This window comes from Equus quagga, chromosome 14 (assembly GCF_021613505.1).
Source record: "Equus quagga isolate Etosha38 chromosome 14, UCLA_HA_Equagga_1.0, whole genome shotgun sequence".
In the NCBI taxonomy this organism is placed as follows: Eukaryota; Metazoa; Chordata; class Mammalia; order Perissodactyla; family Equidae; genus Equus; species Equus quagga.
This window is the reverse complement of record NC_060280.1, coordinates 63,376,623-63,395,954: the sequence shown is the minus strand read 5'-3', so window position 1 is coordinate 63,395,954 and position 19,332 is coordinate 63,376,623. Positions and strand designations below refer to the sequence as shown.

Sequence of the window (19,332 nt, the reverse complement as noted above, 5' to 3'; positions counted from 1 at the left end):
CTTCCCTATGTTAGTAATTACTGTTACATGTGCCTTGTGCTTTTAAATATCTTACACTGAGCGTTAGTCTTTTGACACCCTAGGGGCAAATGTAAAGAAAAAACAATCAGCTTTTAGTGAGTTGACCCAAGCAAAAAGTGACCCAAGTTTAATGTTGGTACTTCTTATCAAAGGGAAAATGATATTAAATTGGATGCTTAAAAGCAGAATATAAAAAATAGGGGAAATATGTGCCATCTCCTTTGAGACTTGAGGTTGGGGTTCTAAGGAAATTGAATTTAAAGAACTTTGTAAAGGAGCAGGCAGTGACAACAAGTCTTGTAAACAATCTGTCTCTAACATGCTTAGACTTAGGGGAGCTGAGAAGTCTCAGTTAAGTGCAAGTGATCCCGGTCGAGTCGGTCATCTCCATAAGCTTTGAAATCCCCAATTTTTCTTTGCATGTTACAAAAAGGCAAACATTTTCTTACAGAGTAAGAGCTCACTCGAGGCCACTGCAGTGTATGTAGTAAATGTTTTGGCTACTAAGTTCTCTTCTGAAGTGAGAGAGAAGTCCAAGTTCCCTTAAATCTTTCTAGAAATAATGGAACCTCATGTTTGTATCTTCCTTTGTGGTTTTCGAATATTTGAATATGTATTTTGAGTAATCATGTAAACCTTTTATTTAAGTTGTGAATAGCTTGTATTTTGGGAAATGTAGATAGCTCTATGTGTGAGTTAAAATTGTCAATTCCCACTATCCCAGGCCTCGGCTGATGTTGGGACCCATGGCCACGACTCTGGATGGTGTGAGAGTCTGTTTCGTCAGCTGCCAGCCTCTGTCTACACAATCCATCCCTTTCAGAATGTGGTTTTCTTCCCCAATATCCCTTGCTCACGGACAGCAGAATTTTGTGCAACTAGTTTTCACTCTGCAAAGTAGTCAATTAATATATCCCAGAGACTATAACATGATAGTCAGTTCGTTAGCAAAGTAGTTGATGCAGAAGATCAACAGTCGGCCTTGAGCACGTTTGGTCTCAGAAACAATGTGTTTTGAAATGCTGGAACACCAGCCCGGCTTTCACTTGCTACTGAAGCCGCTCAGTCTAACACTCTTCTTTTATACTTCTTTTGCCATAAACGAGCATCACAGAATCAACTCCATTGAGAACAAACTACTTACTTTGCCAACACAATTAGTTTTGTAAGAAGCCTCTGTCTTCAGATTGTTCTCCAAAGTCCAAGTTGGATGACTGTGGCTATTTTTTAATTAATATTTTTCAAGAGCTTCCTTTCTCCCAAGAGCCTCTAAGCAGATTTTGTAGGCTTTAAATGACTCTTCCACAAGGTGATTTCAATGCCATCTCACAAACAAATAAAATAGTGACTTTCATACTTGTGGGGCTCTATTTTTCTCTCTCTGTTTTAATTCTCATAAAACCTGTCCATTGCAGGGAGGTTTTCTTCAGGGTTAGGCTATCTTCTCTCCCAAAAAGATGCTATCTTTTTGTTGGACGAAAAGGCCATGAAACCTGTCCAGCTATGAAAAGGAGTAAGAGGAGAAAAAGGTCTGGGATTTTGACCTTTCAGGGTGAAGAGCAAAAGGATTCAGTGATTATTATTATCTTTTATGGTTTATTTTTGTATTCCTGTTTCTTTTATTGCCCTTTGCTTCTTTGATAAGTGAATTTGAGTGGAAAAGCTAATTCAGATCTTCATGTTTAGTGGATAGGTGTCGCTCCCCACAAGCATCCTGTAGAGGGGACTGCACCTCTGCATATTATGGGATCAGGCAGCTCAGACCTGAAGCATCATAATTGCTTGCCCTTTTAGTGCTGTGGGTTCTGATTAAAGTGTCCTATTCAGCTCAGAGTCTTTTAAAAGGAAGGTGCTAATGTGATGGTTAAAACTGAAATAGCACAGGCACAGATGCTATAACTACTTTCGTTTGTCACCGTCCTCCTTGCAAAGAGTTTTCACACATCTAATCAATGTTTCCTTTCACAAAAGACATACTCATCCTATATGTAAATACAAGCTGGACTGTGCTTGACCCCAGTGCTTCAGCCTTAATGTTGAAAACCAATAGACACAAAGGTAAAAGCAGCTGGATGCTTTTTAGTCTTTAAAGTGAAGACTCGGGTCACCTTTGGTTTGGTATAGGGGATCATTCTCTTGGAAGAGAAAAGCAGAACTCGCTCTTCTTGCAAATGAAATAGTACAAGATTCAAGGATTTCATGAGGATGAGAGAAACTTTACATGATTCTTTACAATAACTTCTGTCCTATTTTAAAACCTCACTACTTTCCAGTTTGTAAGTTGACGGCAGAATTATCAAAAATCTATTCACTGGGGAAATTTCGTTGGTCTTTCAAAAACTAGAATTGGGAACTGTGAAGGCTGTGCTATTTCATAGCCACGCCTTCCGAAAGGAGCTTCAAAATAGAAGCGATATTGCAAGACATGAGATTTGCAGAAGTGGACCTTTGTATAACTCGGTATGGTTGATGTTCACTGAGGCCCTGAGCTGAATGCATTGTGGGAGCCACCACCATGAGCATCAATATTCTTGGCTGTTCCCCTTTATGTGCATTTTGGAGTTAAAGGTGAAATTCCATCTTTAACCCCCTTGTGGTTGTCTGAACAGTGATTAATGAACTAGATGTGATTCCCTGCAGACCTTTCAGAGGGTGGATGAAGGATGGAATTTCAGCCTTTTTTTTTTTTAACCAGGCCTTTTGCTTAATACAGCTTTTAAAATTAATGTCCTTTTTTGAATGCCAAGAAAACAAAGGAAATTTCTCAAAAGTGTATGCAGCTTGACACAATAGGCTTTAATTGGTGTCAAGGAGATGTTAGGGAGAATGGGAAAATGCCCATTTAGCTGATAAGACTGCGAAGTGGAGCCTTGTTATGAGCTGTCATCTCAACGTGTATTTAAGCTATAGCAAAACTGAAACATATTTGCCATATAGATCATAATGACTCCAAAGGAGCCATTATACTCTATTATGTAATTACATAATCAAAGCATGCATAGTAATCAGCTTTTGGAATTCAATGCTAATCAAACATACCTGTAGTATGTGTTTAAGCTAAAATAGAGAACGTTAATTTGCCATTAGTCAACTAAACAAGAATGTGTATACAGAATATTCATGAATAGCTTAATGTTGTGTCAGATGATATTTTTTGTTGTGTATTCAGGGGAAATCAATGATTTTAATTGAAGAAAAAACCAGTACTGAGGAAGATTACTCTTTAACTTGCCGTTCAAAAATTTGCCTCACCTTTTACTGATCATAAAGGAGATTAGATTAAACTCAGTATTTTTTTCCTTCCATAAGCTCAAGTGATACAGCAGTAATTGTATTACAGGAGATTCTTGTGAGCGCCTGACCATCTCCATGCTATAGAACACAGGACACATTGTTGTAAACACTACATGTAAAACAAAGCTTTAAAAAAAATAAACCTTGAGCACATATTGCTTTTGCAATTAGAAACAAATTAATAAATGTTATTTAGAAATAGCCAAGAATAGCAATACGTTGACGACCCATAGGAGATGTGGCCTCTGCTCTTGTCTGTGCCTCACACTTGCCATGTGATCTTAGGCCTCTCTCCTCCCTAGGTCTCTGTGTCTTCATCTATAAAATGAGAGAGTTGATCTCTAGGTTCCTTTGATTCCAGATGGGTTCTACGAAAAAGGAGGTGACACAAATGAAATGTTTTGGTCACTGTCACATACTCTTGCCCACTCAGTTGTTTGTTGAGTTGGTTCAGTTGATTTTAACTCTGAGGTCGTGAGCTCTGTGGTTCGCATTCACAATTATTTTGACCATTGAGTAGAAAGTCCTTGGAGCAGACAATCAACATATTGGCCTTCACTGTTTGGGATGGCAAAACATGGATGAGGATCAAAAAGGTTAAGAGAAGCTTTGTAAACAGCACTCAGATTGAATGCTTTTGATTTTTAAATAAACATTCAAGTATTCACAAAGATTGAAGTATTGCCTCTCTTTGAAATAAAGAATTGTATTTATGTTGAAGAGGTCTCACCCTCACCTTAATCCACGTGTGATGGACCCATCCTATTGGACGTTGGTTCTTACTGTCTCTTCTCTGCACATTGGATGACTAAAAATGTTGCTATAATATTTAAATGGGACTAAATTCTTTCATCAAAAGCTTTCGTGGCTCGAACTTCAAATAATTTATTTTCAAATTACTTTTACTGTAATTCTTATTAATTCAAATAGGTTTCTGATTTGATATAAAACTCTGTAAATGCAAGGAACAGTTTAATGAATTGAAAGATAGGATTGAGTCTTTTAAAGGAAATGTACAAAATATGCTGACAGTAATTGCTTAGATAGAAATCAAATCTTAATGGCTTTGTTAATGATTTGTAGTGAACACTGTGTTTACGTTGACTTGGGGGAACATATGCAGTTAGAAAGATTTTTCCCTCTGGGTTTCAACAGAATCTTAATTTGTTTTTTCCTGAAATTTACTCAATTCTGTGCTAGCTCTCAGAGATGGTAGCAGGAATTGTGGTCCCTTTATTGGTGACGGTTTTATTTGCGCAGGGGTAGGGGTTATTCTTTCAAGTTGGGCCACATAACTAACATGGTTGTTAAAATGGCATCCACTAGAAATGAGAACGGGTGCAAAGCCATTTGAAGCTTCGAGGCACAGAAGGCTCTCCTACTAATAGAAAACAAGGTTTCCAAAAGCATGCGAGTCCTTTGCTTCTTTGGAAAGTCTAATCTTAGGTACCTCTTGGAGGAAAAGAAATTAATAATCCTAAGCCTTTAATTCATGTGAAATTTCAAGAACTGTGGTGGGTTTTAAAATTAATGAGTGCATCGACCATCGGCTGGATGATGTTTTTTTTTTGGATAACCTTTATTTTTGGTTCAACTTTTGCCTATTTGGACAACCTGACTGTGCTAATTTAATGTTAGCTTCAGTCTTCATACAGCAGAAAGAAAAAAAGCGGGTTTCCCTAATATGATTTTGCTACTGAAGGAGCAGGTCAGGGGGCTTTATTTGCTCTCTCTCTGGGCAAACTGTCTTCCAGTTAAGAGTCATTGGTGCTCCTCGGTGTCAGTAAGAGTTTACATAGCTGCCATAGTATAAACCGAAATCTGTTCTAACTATGACTTGCCCTTTTATTATAGACTTGACTGGAGAGACTCCCTGGTGTAAATGAAGTGCTTTATTTATTAACAGCCAGGCAGCGGGGGCGTGAGCGCTCGGTGCCGGCAAATGCCGGCCGCGCACTGGTAATAAAGGCGTTCTCCCGGGGCAGAGTGTGCGATGCCGAGAGGAGCCGCAGTAGTAAACAATATGTTTTACATTCAGGATGGTTTCTCTCTCATCTTGAAGTGTGTAATTGTGTTCTGGATAAATTATGGAAATAAAAAAAATCAGAAGTTGCTCATAGGGAAGTAACCCTCTTTAAAAACACGTAAATTTTCCAAGGCAGAGCGAGTAGAACCTTGGCAGCGAGTCCTCATGTTGGCTGGTTGAGAAGTACAAGCTGTATGGGCTGGAGAAGCTGACAGAACTGGGTTCAAACACCAGCTCGGCCACTTAGCTGAATTTCCTTGGGCAACTCCTTTCGATTTCTCCGCATCTCAGATTCCTAATCTTTAAAGTGGGAATGTTGGAAACTCCAGGTGTTCGAGAGGGAAAAGTGTGCGAAGCAACCAGCTCTGGGTAAAAGCTGCCTTCCCCATTTGTCTGTGTGTGAGAACGCCATTTCCCATTTCAGGGTCTTCCTTTAAGATTCGCCCTCTCATCCCCTTCACGGGGCATATTGTTGATTGAATAGATTCCAATCGATGCTAGTGTTTTGTGTAATGCCATTTAAATAGAGTTTACAACAAAATGAGGTTTTAGGAAAGAGTCCATGAGTTAAGTTAATTGAAGGTCGAATTAATAGGGGATTTATGAGCCAGCTGCACCCCCACCCCCACTCCAGCACTAACCAGCTCGCTGAAATGGTCATTACTAATCATGAAAATAAATTTTGTCTTTTTTTTAAGATAATATGCTTTCTCTTCCTTGTAATGAATGTCTAGCAACTTCTAGTTTCCTATGGGAGAGTTGCATGTGAGTGAATGGGCCTCTCCAATGCCAGAATTTTTTATTTTTAGAAATTGTGGGGCAAATAGGAAAAGTATAGGGAATACAGTTGCTGGTATAAATTAAAATCCATGGGGCCAGCCCGGTGGCGCAGTGGTTAAGTGTGCACGTTCCACTTCGGCAGCCCAGGGTTTGCTGGTTTGGATCCCAGGTGCGGACGTGGCACTGCTTGGCAAGCCATGCTGTGGTAGGCGTCCCACGTATAAAGTGGAGAAAGATGGGCACAGACTTCCTCAGCAAAAAGAGGAGGATTGGTGGCAGATGTTAGCTAAGGGCTAATCTTCTTAAAAAAAAAAAAAATTCCAGTTTGATTCCATCTCCTACACATCACCCATATGTACTAATTAGCAGTCAAAAATGTCTATACGTATCAGACGTTGTTCCACCCTTAAAATAAATTACCTTGCTGTTAGCAGCCTTATTTAATGGCCATGGTATATTGTACCTACTTGATTTCTTTTGCCCAGAACATGTGCTCTTTTTGCCTTGACAGTATATCTGCTAATTGAGTTTTAGAAAATTGGAGAGGTTTTTAAAATGGATTATTTAAGAAAGGCACCAAAGTTGCCTGTTTGTATCCTTCTGCTACACATCAAACTGTGTTTTGTAACAACCTAATTGTCATGATATCTATTTCAAGGGGAAATTTATCAAGTCACAGTGCACCCTTCTGTTGGGAAGAAATATTTGAGGATGTGAGCAGAAATTATTTTTACATAAAGGCTCCAGGCAGTTAAGAGTACTGACATACATATCATATTTTCATCACTGTCATTCACTTTCTTTGCCTCAAATAAATAGGTCATTATTATTCCATTGCAGCCATCTTATGGTGCCTTGAAGTATGGAGCTCTGTTTAATATAACTGCTGTCCAGCTGACCCGTATAATTTATTGGTGATTTTTACAGAGTGACATCCTTGGGCCACCACCATCAGCCAAGGCACTTTGATACCTTTCAGCAAAATATTTCATTATCACTTACAATTTTTTACCGTTAGTGTTGTAACCATGTTAACATAGCTAGGAATTGTCATTTTCTGAGACACTGGGTTTTAGGTTGACCGTAGCAATTTCAAAAAATAATACAGTAATGATGATGATACCACCATGGATTTGCAGAGTACATTATCTGCCAGAGCACAGCGAGAGCAAAAATCTACAGATGGCAAAAATTTTATCTGAACAATTTACTCAATAATGACACATTAAAGTGATCTGGTCTTATATTACTTAATTATAAGTAATAATTAAGACTATTTAGATGTTTAAAGAAAGAAACAAAAACTTTCTGATTCTGTGGTGTTACCTTCATTGCTTAAAACACAAAATCATGGTCAACTCCTGTCTGCTCCTGTCTCCTGTGTAAATGTTTTACAGCTTTAATATGAACATAAATACTTCTCAGAATATGCTAGGATTCCAAGTAAAGACTGAAGTTAAAGTGTATAGTTATTTCCACAGAAACTGTTCTATTAGAGCATAATTGAATTGCCGCTGGCTGTCCGTCCCCGTAGCTGCACGATAGTGGTCAGGATCTGTATGTTGAAGGGGTTAGGGCCTGTCACCAGGTAGCCTTTCCATGTGTTCCTTCTGTAAATTGAAGATTCTTATTTGTGTTGCTAGGTAGAAGAAATCTCTCCCACAACCCAGTGGACCCCATTTGGTATTCCAGTCTCCTCAAGGCAAGTCCCATGACTTGAGACAGTTACAGCATTCGAATCATGCAGTTTAGGTTTTCCTTAATTTTCTTACTAGATTGGGTTACCCTGAGGAGATAAGGGTATTGTCCTTTCTGTACATACTTTTACGAGGACCAGCAAAACCACCTTGAAAAGCTGGCTTGATTGGCAGGAGTTCCCTTGTCCTTGTTGTTTTCTCAAATCTGGGAATAAACTGCTCCCTCCAGCTGGGTTCTGAATTCTGTGTTTGTCACAGTAATCCACTGAGGAAGAAATAAGCATCCCTTCGATTTTTCTGATCGCTTTTTCCCTTTGTTGTGATCCTATAACACTGTTCAGCCCACCAAGCTCGCACTGCCGGATCAAGCCGGGAACATTTGCCCTTTCCATCTGCAAGCCCCGTGGGCCTGCGTTCTCACACCCAGGTTAATTCCTGGGTCTGAGATCTCAAGGTCGGGTTGCATTTTGGTTTGCTGCTTGAGCACCAAGAATTTTTGTTTATCTGGGGCTCTAATAATTTTTTCCTTATCCCTTAGGTTTCCTCTTTTCTAATCCTCTACCAGAGGCTGAGCTATTTCTAGGTGGATTTGGCCTAAAGCCATCTTAGACACCCCTTCTTGTACTTCCCACTGTGTCCTGCCAAAAAAGGATCCTTCAGCAGAAATAACGATAGCAGGTGGAAATCCTCCATTGACTCTAATTGCATCTCTATTTATGCTGGCTCTTTTTTTTTTTTTTTAGAAGAGTATTTATCTTTGACCTTTGTTTCCTAATGTGACACAATATTTTAAGCAATGAAGAAGCAACTGAGTTGATGTGTAAGTACATAGAGAGCTCCTTGAGAGGGACGGTGAGCTTTCATTCTTGTATCCACACTATTCCCGACACATAATAGTTGCTTAATAAATGTTTGGCTATGACATCTAGAGAAATGATGATGATGGCAGCTATCATTTATTTAGTTTTGTGAGAAGCTAGACACAGTGCTGAATGCTTTATTATCTTTCTTAGTCCTCCCAACAGCTCTGAGAGAATTTTTAATTGCTATCCCCATTTTGCAGATGGGAAAGTGGTTCACGGACTTGAAATAATTTACCTGAGATCAGGCAGCTAAAAAATAATTGCTCTCTTCCCCGGCCCCGATTAACCATTACACCTGTTGCCTGTACTACACTTTGTGTTCTCTAAGTGGGGATTAGGTGTCAGTTTCCACCCACATTGCAGCTTCCTAAAGGCTAGGACAATGTCATGTACTTCTCTAGCCCCTGCCATGCCAGGTGCAGAATTGGACATTCAACAATTGCTTCATCTTTTGCTTTTGAATTGAACTCTCCTCACCTCCTACCCGTGTCGTGGATCAGTTAGGACATTTATGAGGGGCCCTGGCCACTGTCACTAAGCTTAGAAGCAACAAACTAGAACAGATCTGGAGATAAGCCTTCTATCAGTGGCTCTGAAAGCCTTGACCTTTTGACATGTTCTGAAAGAGATTTTCTAAATGGCTAGAAGGGGGTGGTCTGCAGAAAGGACATGGTTCAGGACTGCCTGGGACTTTGGGGGAGTCAAGAAGGCGTGAGTTTCTGAGAGCAAAGTAACAAACTGAACTGTAAGCCTTGCCGGAATTGTCCTGAGATTCCAAAGAGTCGAAGTCGGGTAGGTGCTCACTCCCACACAACAAATAACAGAACCGCCTATACGTTAGCAATGGCCACGTCCACTGACAAGACGAGATTGTTTACCGAACCCTCCCACCTACATCTATTAAGCGGCCCCTTGAGTTTTCTGTGAGGTGACCAAATAGCTTTGCTCAAGGGCGTGTGAGCTACGGTTGAGTAGACTCCCCTCTCCATTGGTGAGAGCTGCAGCCTCACAAAAGCCAGTACTCTGCCCTCTCCATGTCTCTCCAGCACACTACTCAGCTAGTGTGAACGCCTGGAGGCTAGATCGTTGGGATCACAACTTTTGAGAGCATGTCGGTTCCAGGCTTAGTTCTCTTTTGCCCTAGATCTATCTCAGATTAATAGACTCATTTCGTGGGCTGTGGAGAAAGGTGTGTGAGCCATACCTAGTGTACTACTGGTGTCCATTTTCTAATGCACTTCTTGTTTCTCATTTTAATTGATTCCATTAACCAAATTTTCGTTGATGGAACTTTTTCTCTGACCTTTCTTTATCCTTTTTTAAAGGTGATGGACAGAATTTGTTTACGAAAGACGTGACAGTGATCGAGGGAGAAGTTGCAACCATCAGCTGCCAAGTCAATAAGAGCGACGACTCTGTGATTCAACTCCTGAATCCCAACAGGCAGACCATTTATTTCAGGGACTTCAGGCGTAAGTTTCCATCTTTATAGTATTAGATGGCAACTCTTTTTCCTACATGTTGTCTTGATAAAGAGATTGCCGAGGCCTCCTTTTTTTAATTTAACGTTAGATGCTTAAGGTTGAGTCAGTTCTTCAGAGGGAAGAAGAGACATGCAATCATAATCTTTCTACTTAATAGAAACTGTGAATGGTCCCTTTTAAAAGTAAGGCAGTCTTACTTTGCAATAGGAATTGATTGTAGTAATTCAAGGTGAATTGCAATTGAGTCCCAAATACTTAGCTGGCACAAACAACTCAAATAGGGTAAGGCAAGGAAAATACAGCATTCTGAAAGGTAATCTGTTTGGTTTGAAGATTGAAGTTTCCAAGACAATCTGTACCTATAAAGACAAAACCAAATCCCCTGTCACCTTAGCCTCTGGTGTATAGAGGTGTCCCCGTGCTGAAAATCTTTCCAAATGTGATATCACAAAAACCAATAATCAAAACTTAATTGTGTATCATAGAAAATGGTTCAAATGGGTGTCAGGGCTTGGCAAGAGCAGAAATAAGGTCTTTCGAAAAATTCTTATTTGAAAACATTGGTGCCTAAACAAAGCAGGTGTTGAGCATGTCCCTTCCCATCTGCTTGACCCCCTTCTCCCCAGCGCCTCAGAACATTCGTGACGTGTGGAGAGAGTTGATAAATCTAAGGAACATTTGAGAGGATGAAGGAGGGTAAAAGGAGAAAAGCCATCTAGCCTTTGCCAAAATCAATATAAGGACTTTAAAAGTGAATATTTAAAATAAATAAAAGGTTTTGTTTTTGTTTTTGTTTTTTTTTTAACCTATTATTACTTTTGTGGTGACTCTGATTTCCTCGTGCCTCCTCAGTTTCATGCTGTGAAGCTGAATGTAGTTAGAAAACTGCAGGGTGGGTCAAAGGCCTCTGTCACCCCGGGTCCCGGACTTTTGGCAGCTCCACCTCAAATCACACCAAACAATATCAAGTACAAAGATGCTTGCAAGTTAAACAGGATCCTTTTGCTGTCAAGTTAAAAAAAAATTATTTTCATTTTGCTTTTGAAATTACCACTAATGAATTTTTGGTTTCTTTCATAATTTGGAACCACTGTTTTTTTAAGACCTCAGCTTTTGAGAGACAATATAAAAGCCTGTGGGCCCCACTCCCCGAACTTTCAGTGCCCAGAGGGGGCTCAGGGCCTGCCCTTTGCTTCTGTTTTCATTTTGCCCATCTCCCATGGAAAATCTGAAACAATTTATGAGTAAGGGCTGAAAACAGGCAGCACTTAGAATTGTGGCAAGGTGTGTGTGTGAGTGTGTTTCCTTTAGGACGGGGTTATTTGTCTACATGCAGCTATTGGGGGAGCCCAGAACAGTAATTCAGGAAGCACAAAGAAGTACCCAACGGGTGCAGAAGGACTTACTCAAGTTTTCTCCTCTGTAACTGCCTCTCTCGGCACCTGACTTCTTCCCCCGCTAGAGAAGGAAAGTAGACTGTCCATCATCTTTCCCACGGTCACTAGCTCTGTGTTTTGTTACAGCTTTGAAGGACAGCAGGTTTCAGCTGCTGAATTTTTCTAGCAGTGAACTCAAAGTGTCGTTGACGAACGTCTCCATTTCTGATGAAGGAAGATACTTTTGCCAGCTGTACACTGACCCCCCGCAGGAAAGTTACACCACGATCACTGTCCTGGGTAAGAGTGCGTGGGGGCATGTCCTGGGAGCGGAGTGGGATGGCTCTTACTACCAGATGGCTTCCAGCCACGAGGAGAAGGTTAATGGTAAATTTTACTGTTCCAACTTGTTTTAGGAAGGATCACCGCCCATCTTGCTGAATTTTAAAAATAGCCTATTTTACCAAACACTCTAAGGAATGGCAATCAGCAGTCTTTATAGATTCCACCTGCTCTTGGGTTTCAAACTGCCCCCCCCCCCACCCTCCACCCCCCACCCCAAAGCTTCTGAAGCAAAGATCAAGAGAATTCAGAGCCCTCAAATGAATCACTCACCACGTGAAATGCCATCGCTTCTAACTACCAGGGGGTTTTTTCCCTTCTGTGCAGGAGAGGGGGAGACCGGCTACTACATCTGTACCCCGTGCAGATTCCGTTATGAAATCTGCTTAATGATTTTTCCTTGTGAGTTACATCCTTGCTTAATAGCGTTGATCTTCTTTTCTTTGGCTTTACTTATTGCCTTGTTTATTGCTTATACTCTAGATTATGCTGTAAAAATCATACCCCATGAACACATACTTTGCCACAAAATTGCAACCATTGGATGTAAAAGAATCAAGAGCTTCTAGGGAAAGAAGGCTGATAATAAGCAAGGACTGTTGACAGGCTGCTGGGTCCCCCTCTCGTGAGTTGCATGTCTTCATTTATGATCGCCAGATTGTGACTTTCAGCAAAATCCCAGTAGCCAGGTTTCCACGTCTGTATTTTGATATAGTCAGCAGATATTCCTGTGTTGAAGGTGGTCTGAATTAGTCACCTTTTCGACAAACATATACCCCAGTGCATAGCACCAGCTGATCTAGATTTTTGCAACTGAGTTTTCAAGGACGTACACTATAGCGTGAGGCAAGATCTCTGATTTACACCTTTGGGAAGATGATGAATCAAAGTCTATTTGAGGCGGCAGACGGCAGCTTTTCGGTGTAATGATATGAAGATTAAAGAGGAAAGATAAATATGAAGGACTTTTTGCTTAGTGTGTGTGAACATATATGTATTTATGGATGTACATATTGAGGTGCTGTCTCATTACTTTAACACAGCTGTAAAAGGGAAGAAATTTTTTTATTCATTAAACTAAAACATATCCCTAAGGCTCACCTATGTGTTCTTGATAAGAGGAATGCTGATTTTGGGAAGTCATGTTTCAAGTATGGCCGTACCATTTGTGATGTGGTCTGTGTTTGATGACAGATGCCTTTCCGGTGTTCATGTTTGTCTCTAATTGTGGCTTTAATCCGTATTAGACCTGCAGAAATAATAAGCATGAAAGGTTTCGGTGGGATGACTATTTTGGTATTTTGCAGATGTACCAAAATCACAAGCATGCATTTGAACTTTTCTGTCCATCTCCTTGTGGAGAAGTATTTGAAAACACTGTTGGCCTTTTGGAATAAGTCATTTGCTGCATAGTTGAGCATCTGCCCATTGACCCAGCATTGTTTATGGCATTTCCACAAAAGTGACAGCAATAAAAAGGAATACGCTTACATCATTTTGAATTTTCAGAATGTTTCACTGCATATACCTTTAAGTCTGAATGTCTTTATTTCACAGAAGGAAATGAGAATGAAGGAGGTTAGCCGTCTTGCCCAGATTACAAAGCACATGGTGAGAATCAAGGATCGTAGGCTTTGAAACAGACCTTCCTGTCCTGCCTCACAGCCTTGAGTCTGCCAGCCTAGGTCGTTTTCAGTAAAATCCTGAATGCTGCTCCTTCAAGATTTTTTCCCTGAAGATGCACATCTTTTGTTTTCAGGAGTATATCTGGGCATTGGCAAGCAGTTACTGCCTGTCAGTTTCTGGCGTCTGGTGCATTTGTCCTCAGACCCCCTGGATCGGGCCAGTTTGATTGAATACACCCAGTGTGTAGGAGTCCCCATGCCAGCACTAGACTTTTGAGAGGCGTTTATGCCTATAATCCTTTTGGAGGGCTGATTATTCCAGAAGTAATAGGTTGCTGCTTGTATTGTATAGAAGCATTAACTTAAATATACTTGAAAGTAATACTAGTAGATGCTCTTTTTGCAGATATTATGCATTCATTTAATATTCTTTCCATTGAATTTACTCTAGGATTCCTTGATGGAGTAAAATTGTTGTCATCAATGTTTGAGTCTTTCATATTCCAAAATCTGACAATTTCCACTGATACTCATATATTCAAGTCTTTTCCCTAAGGTTTATAGTTTTCAGATATTATAACAAATGAAGAATGATATATTAGCATTTTCGTTTCTATCTATGGTTCTCTGAAAAGGGCTCCGAATATACTTACACAGCTGTCAAACTTCTTGATAGGTTGAAGATGCTCATTTTGGTGCATGTGTCTGATGGTTGTTTGAAGCATTCAGCAAAAATTTCAGCATAATTATAAGACTTAGGGTATTCTGTTAGTGACTATTATGTTTATTATCTTATCCGTGTAAAAACTGAGCACTCTCCTATGATGTTTTGCATGCATTTGGGTGCCTTTTAGGCTATTCATTCACTCCTTCCACTTGTATTGAGTTTGTTTCTCTCTCCAGATCATCGTGCGGGACTCTCTTTATACTACTGTTCACGGGAGGAGTTGAATGGGAAAGAGAATACGCTGCTTTAAGATTAATATAGTTTTAATAGTAGCTAATATTATCACAGTCCTGTCCTTCTAAGATTAGTGTTCACTCTTAAGATTCCAGGAACAGGAGAGCCTAATTATTTTAAAGGGACTTAGAGTGAGATTTCATGTACTGATCAGCTTTAAGACCCTTCTTTTGTTGTAATTAACATGACTCATCTTGATATTGCTGATTTTTTTTTAAATGTTGTAGGCGTAATGTTTATAATTAGCACTCTTATAGATTTCAGGTTAGCTGAGAACAACCTTGACATTTCTCTGCTGTTTTCTAGTATTTCCCTGTACGTGATTTTCATTCAGGTTTTCATCTATATGCACCTCCTTAGATTATCTTTGGTTATTTTCATTAATGGCTGCAGGGAGTTTTTATTAAATGTGTGTGTTTAGTGGACCATGTATAAGTATATTCTCTGGTTAGTAGCAATTTTAATTCATTTTCCCTACAAATGGATTTTTATACTTTACCAACCTCTTTTGTATTAGAGTAGATGTTAGGAAGTTAAAGGGAAAACAGTAGAATTAATAGACCAAAATAAACTTAAAGATTTTCTTATCCAACACTGTTTTTTCAGAAAGATAGACTTAAATCACCCCGTTTATATTTTCTAAAGCTGTCTTGCTCTAAAAAAAAAAAAAAAAAATCTGAGAGAAGTCAGCTTTATAACTGATATCAATAAACCATTAGGATTCACATTATCAGATTGTATTTTATATTTGTAAACCAAACAAGTGTCACTGTACTTGACTGTTTCTTCTTCTAATCTTAGTAAGGATCAGAAATACTCATCACAATCTTGAGAAAATTCTTTATAGACTTGGAAGAAAATCATTCAACTGTTTCTTAGGATGCTCTTCTCAACAATAAACAAGTCCTTTATTTTTCTACACTGGTCACATTTTTCCAACACTTGAAGTTTTCCTCATGTTTACCTTAGGCAGCAAGTTAAAAATGATGTCAGCTCTTCAGAATGATAATCCTAGGAGCTACAGGAATCACTCTGAAGGGCTAGGGAACTTTACAGTATATCTGTTGCTATAGAGGAGGAATTAGCATGGATGATACAAAACAATAGGTAACCCAGCTAAGGACCTATTTGCTGTCAGTCACGCCCTCAGCCCCTAAACAAAATCTAAGAAACATTGGTAAATTGTCCTCTGGCCTTTTTTATACCTACATCCTTGCCATCTCCTTACTTTGAACCAGCGGACATTGTTGATAACGTAGAAAGAACAGGCCATCATCTTTATGACCATCTCCATCTTTTGAAGAGAAGAAATTCTTCCTCCACTAAGAAATACCACAAAGATGAACAGCTGGTGGAGGTTATGAGAAGCCTGTGATGAGGAGAGCTAAGATGCCTTCAGGTCCAGCATGAAAAAGGAGAGAATGAAGGAAAGATACCCAGGAACATGCAGAAAACAAATATCTGACAAAGACTACGTTTGAAGCGAAATGCTGTTGAGACCTGGCAGTGCTGTGTGCTGGAACCTTTAACAACTTCTGGGTCTGTTCCCGACAAGAAGATTCCCGGGTTACTGCAGAGTGACCATCAAGGCTTTCCTCCCGAAATTATCCACGCGAACTGGAATCTGAACTGCTCCACTCGGTAGTATTTTCCAGGAAAGAGAGCTCTGTGTGTTACAGTAGCTTTAGGTATTTGCCCTCCTTGTCGTATCCCAAGAGAGCACCTTCCTTGAGTATCCCATAATCAAGTTGAGTTCCCTTAAATTGAGAGGTATCATATCAATTACATTACTCAACTACAATTCTCTTTGAGAATCATTGTGCATGTCACCATCAAAAACTACCTTCATCACTCTATTTTTTATTTTTGCCTGGACCTTGAAAGAAATTGTGATTGTTTGTCTTTGATTCCTGCATTTGTGGGGAGGACATTCCTAGGTCTTTGACTCCTTAGTTGTTTCCTTTTTATCCCTCTTACTCTGCTCCTCATAGCTCACCAAGATCTTATTTTCTTTAGGCTTGGACAGTCTTTTCCTCTGACATTTGCTCTAACTGTAGCATTTCTTTTCAGTATTCCTATTATACTGCACTCAGAATTCAGTAGTATTTGTTGGTCCTAAACATCTAGTCTCTCTGTGTATTCCCTATGAACTATCTGGGTACGTGTGATGAAAATCTATAACCCTCCCGATTGTCATCCAGCAAGGATGAGCTACGTTGAGGCAACGGCTCGCTGAAGTCATCCCATTTACTTCTGTCACTGCCTTTCTGTGTCTCTTAAAATGCTGGCAGATGTGCAACTCCAAATTGGATGTTAGACTCCTCTTCATGCTTTTTTTTTCCTTAAAATGTAAGCAAGGGCACTTCTTTACTGTGTTTAACTGCTCATTTGGGCCATATCACTTTAGAAACATGTCCAATTGAGCAAATGTGTCATTTTTCTTTTACATAGAGAACAAAGAGGTCTGCTTTTAGTCTAATAGTTACACACACAACCACCGCCCCCCCCCCCCCCCCCACTACACACTGTCTTGCTGAGGAACATATGCAACAAATCATTTTGCTTTTACCTGTCCATCGTTCTCTAGGATTTTCCACTGCTTCAATTCAGTGTACAAGTCTTCCTGTGGGCAGGATTTTCACCTTGGACTAGAATAGTTGGAAATCCCAAATACATGGTTTAATCCCATGATTTATTGAAATAGCAGTATCAGAGATTTATTCTTCAACTTGATCATCAGGATGGCATGTTTATACATATTTAATTTCTTGTTTCTCTTCTGAGTTGAGAAACTTATTAATCATAAGTCTCCAAACGGTCTCTGCTTATTCATTGTGGTCAGGGCACATATTCTTAGATCCACTCTATTGAATTCAGTACTCTTACTATTTTTATTTCAAGAAACTCAGTCGTGAGGTAAGGTTGCACCTTCTGTGAGTTTCACTGTTAATTCAGTTTCCTAAAAGATAACGTGCTTTCTTCTTCATCACCGTCATCCTACAGACTCTTGATTTGGTTCCACATTTTAGCCCCAAAATATTTTATTCTGACCATTTTATTACATACATGTTTAATAGGGTTAGAGAAGGGTGGTTTTAATTCTGATACGTAAATCTACTTGCAAGCACTTAATAGTTTTTTTTTCACATTTAATTTATAAAATCTGGAGCGTTGAATTTCTCAATATGGAAAATTACTGCAAATTAACTGGTATTTCCTATATTACTGCATCTTCATGGCCAAAGGATTTTATTACTACACCATCCATCGGAGGTCATGATTATATTCTGGATCTCGATGAGTAATTTTAATGGAAGTGGTTTTGAGGCACCATTTTTCTGTGTATGTTTATGGTGAGTGATTCTTTTAAGGGGCTCCAAGTTTTTGATCTTTGCTGGTTGGCTTTGAAATCTTTCATATGAAGAGTGAGATCCAAGGGTTGAGTTCAAGGAGAAATAGTCCTTTCAGAGACTTTCAGGTAAGAATGACAATTTCAATAGTGTGTACTCCTCTTACTTTTATATCTCCTTTCTGGTCGATTTTCTAATGAGTGATTGATAATCTAATATCTATATTGCTATAATTTGGTCACTGATAACTTAGAAGTGGGAGACTGGTCATTTTATAGGATAACTTTAGGAAAGAAATTCTAAATTAAGTGATTTTGCGTAATTAAATTTATTTGATTATGACTTTGTATTTCTTCTTTTTCCCCTTCGGTGGCAGTTTGTTTTAAATTCCCATCAGGAATGTCCATTATTTGTCTCCTTTTTTGATAGCAGTGGTGCTAGTTTCTAATGAATAGAAGAATATGTCCAGAAATAGATTCTGTGTTTAAAAAGCACACATGTTTGATTTGTAGTCCCTCCACGTAATCTGATGATCGATATCCAGAAAGACACTGCGGTGGAAGGCGAGGAGATTGAAGTCAACTGCACTGCCATGGCCAGCAAACCAGCCACAACTATCAGATGGTTCAAAGGGAACAAGGAGCTGAAAGGTAAGGTGCACATTGCCCTGGACAGAAGTGTTTAGTCAGCCTTTGATTCCAGCAGGAGTGTACCTTTGTGGAAATTAAAGACAAATGCAAACAATGCCCCTGAAACAAATATCCATTTAGATATGGTCTCTAATCAGTTACTAAATGAGTCAGAGGCCAAAGCATAACCACATTTTATTGGCTCTAATTCATCTCCCCATGCTGTGGTTGGAGGGTTCACAGTGATCTGTGTTGCTGGATTTTTACTCAGATGCTCAGAAAGAACTGAACCTGTAAACTACAGCTCTTTAGACCAGGAGGAACTACTGCTAGTTGTGTCCTCTGAACTACGGCTGTCCACGTTGTACCCTCAGTTCTCACTGCTTTTGTCCTGTGACCCAGGGTGGGTCGGACTCCAAATTCTCATCTTTCACATTTGGAAAAGTATCTAACAGCCCTCACCGTGGTGAATTCCACGTCCCTCTAACATCTCTTGCACTATCAGCTGTGCTGACCATGTGCTTTCCTACAAGGGTGGTTGTGCTAAGCACACTGAGGATTTTATCTTATTTGTGAATTTGCAGGCAAATCTGTAATTCAGTTGCCCGTTTCGCCAGCCTGTTCTTTTGCAAAGTTTCCGATTTTGTGACAGTGGCACAAGCCGTACTTTTGATCCTACTCCCATCGTCTCTCCCTCAGTCTAGGCCATCCCAGGTTCGATTCCTGGATCCTCAAATATCTCCACCCTAGCCGTTGCACTGGTGAAGGATACTGTCCCTTATTTGACCCTAAGTTCCTCGTGTGTATCAGCATCCCAGTTCCTTCCTTTTCAAGGTTGCCCTGCTACTTAAGTAGTACTCAGGCCCAAGGACTCAGGGGCTGAA

General features: G+C 39.7%; 1 protein-coding gene across 2 annotated transcripts in view; it reads left to right on the top strand.

Annotated features, from left to right (window-relative positions):
* Positions 1-19,332, top strand: part of CADM1 (cell adhesion molecule 1) — a 313,265-nt gene that overhangs the window by 237,596 nt on the left and 56,337 nt on the right. For both annotated transcript variants that reach the window (XM_046685799.1, XM_046685798.1), the window contains exons 2-4: positions 10,007-10,153; positions 11,689-11,841; positions 18,332-18,469. In XM_046685799.1, the coding sequence (XP_046541755.1) occupies positions 10,007-10,153; positions 11,689-11,841; positions 18,332-18,469 (438 nt within the window). The remainder of the gene's footprint in view (positions 1-10,006; positions 10,154-11,688; positions 11,842-18,331; positions 18,470-19,332) is intronic.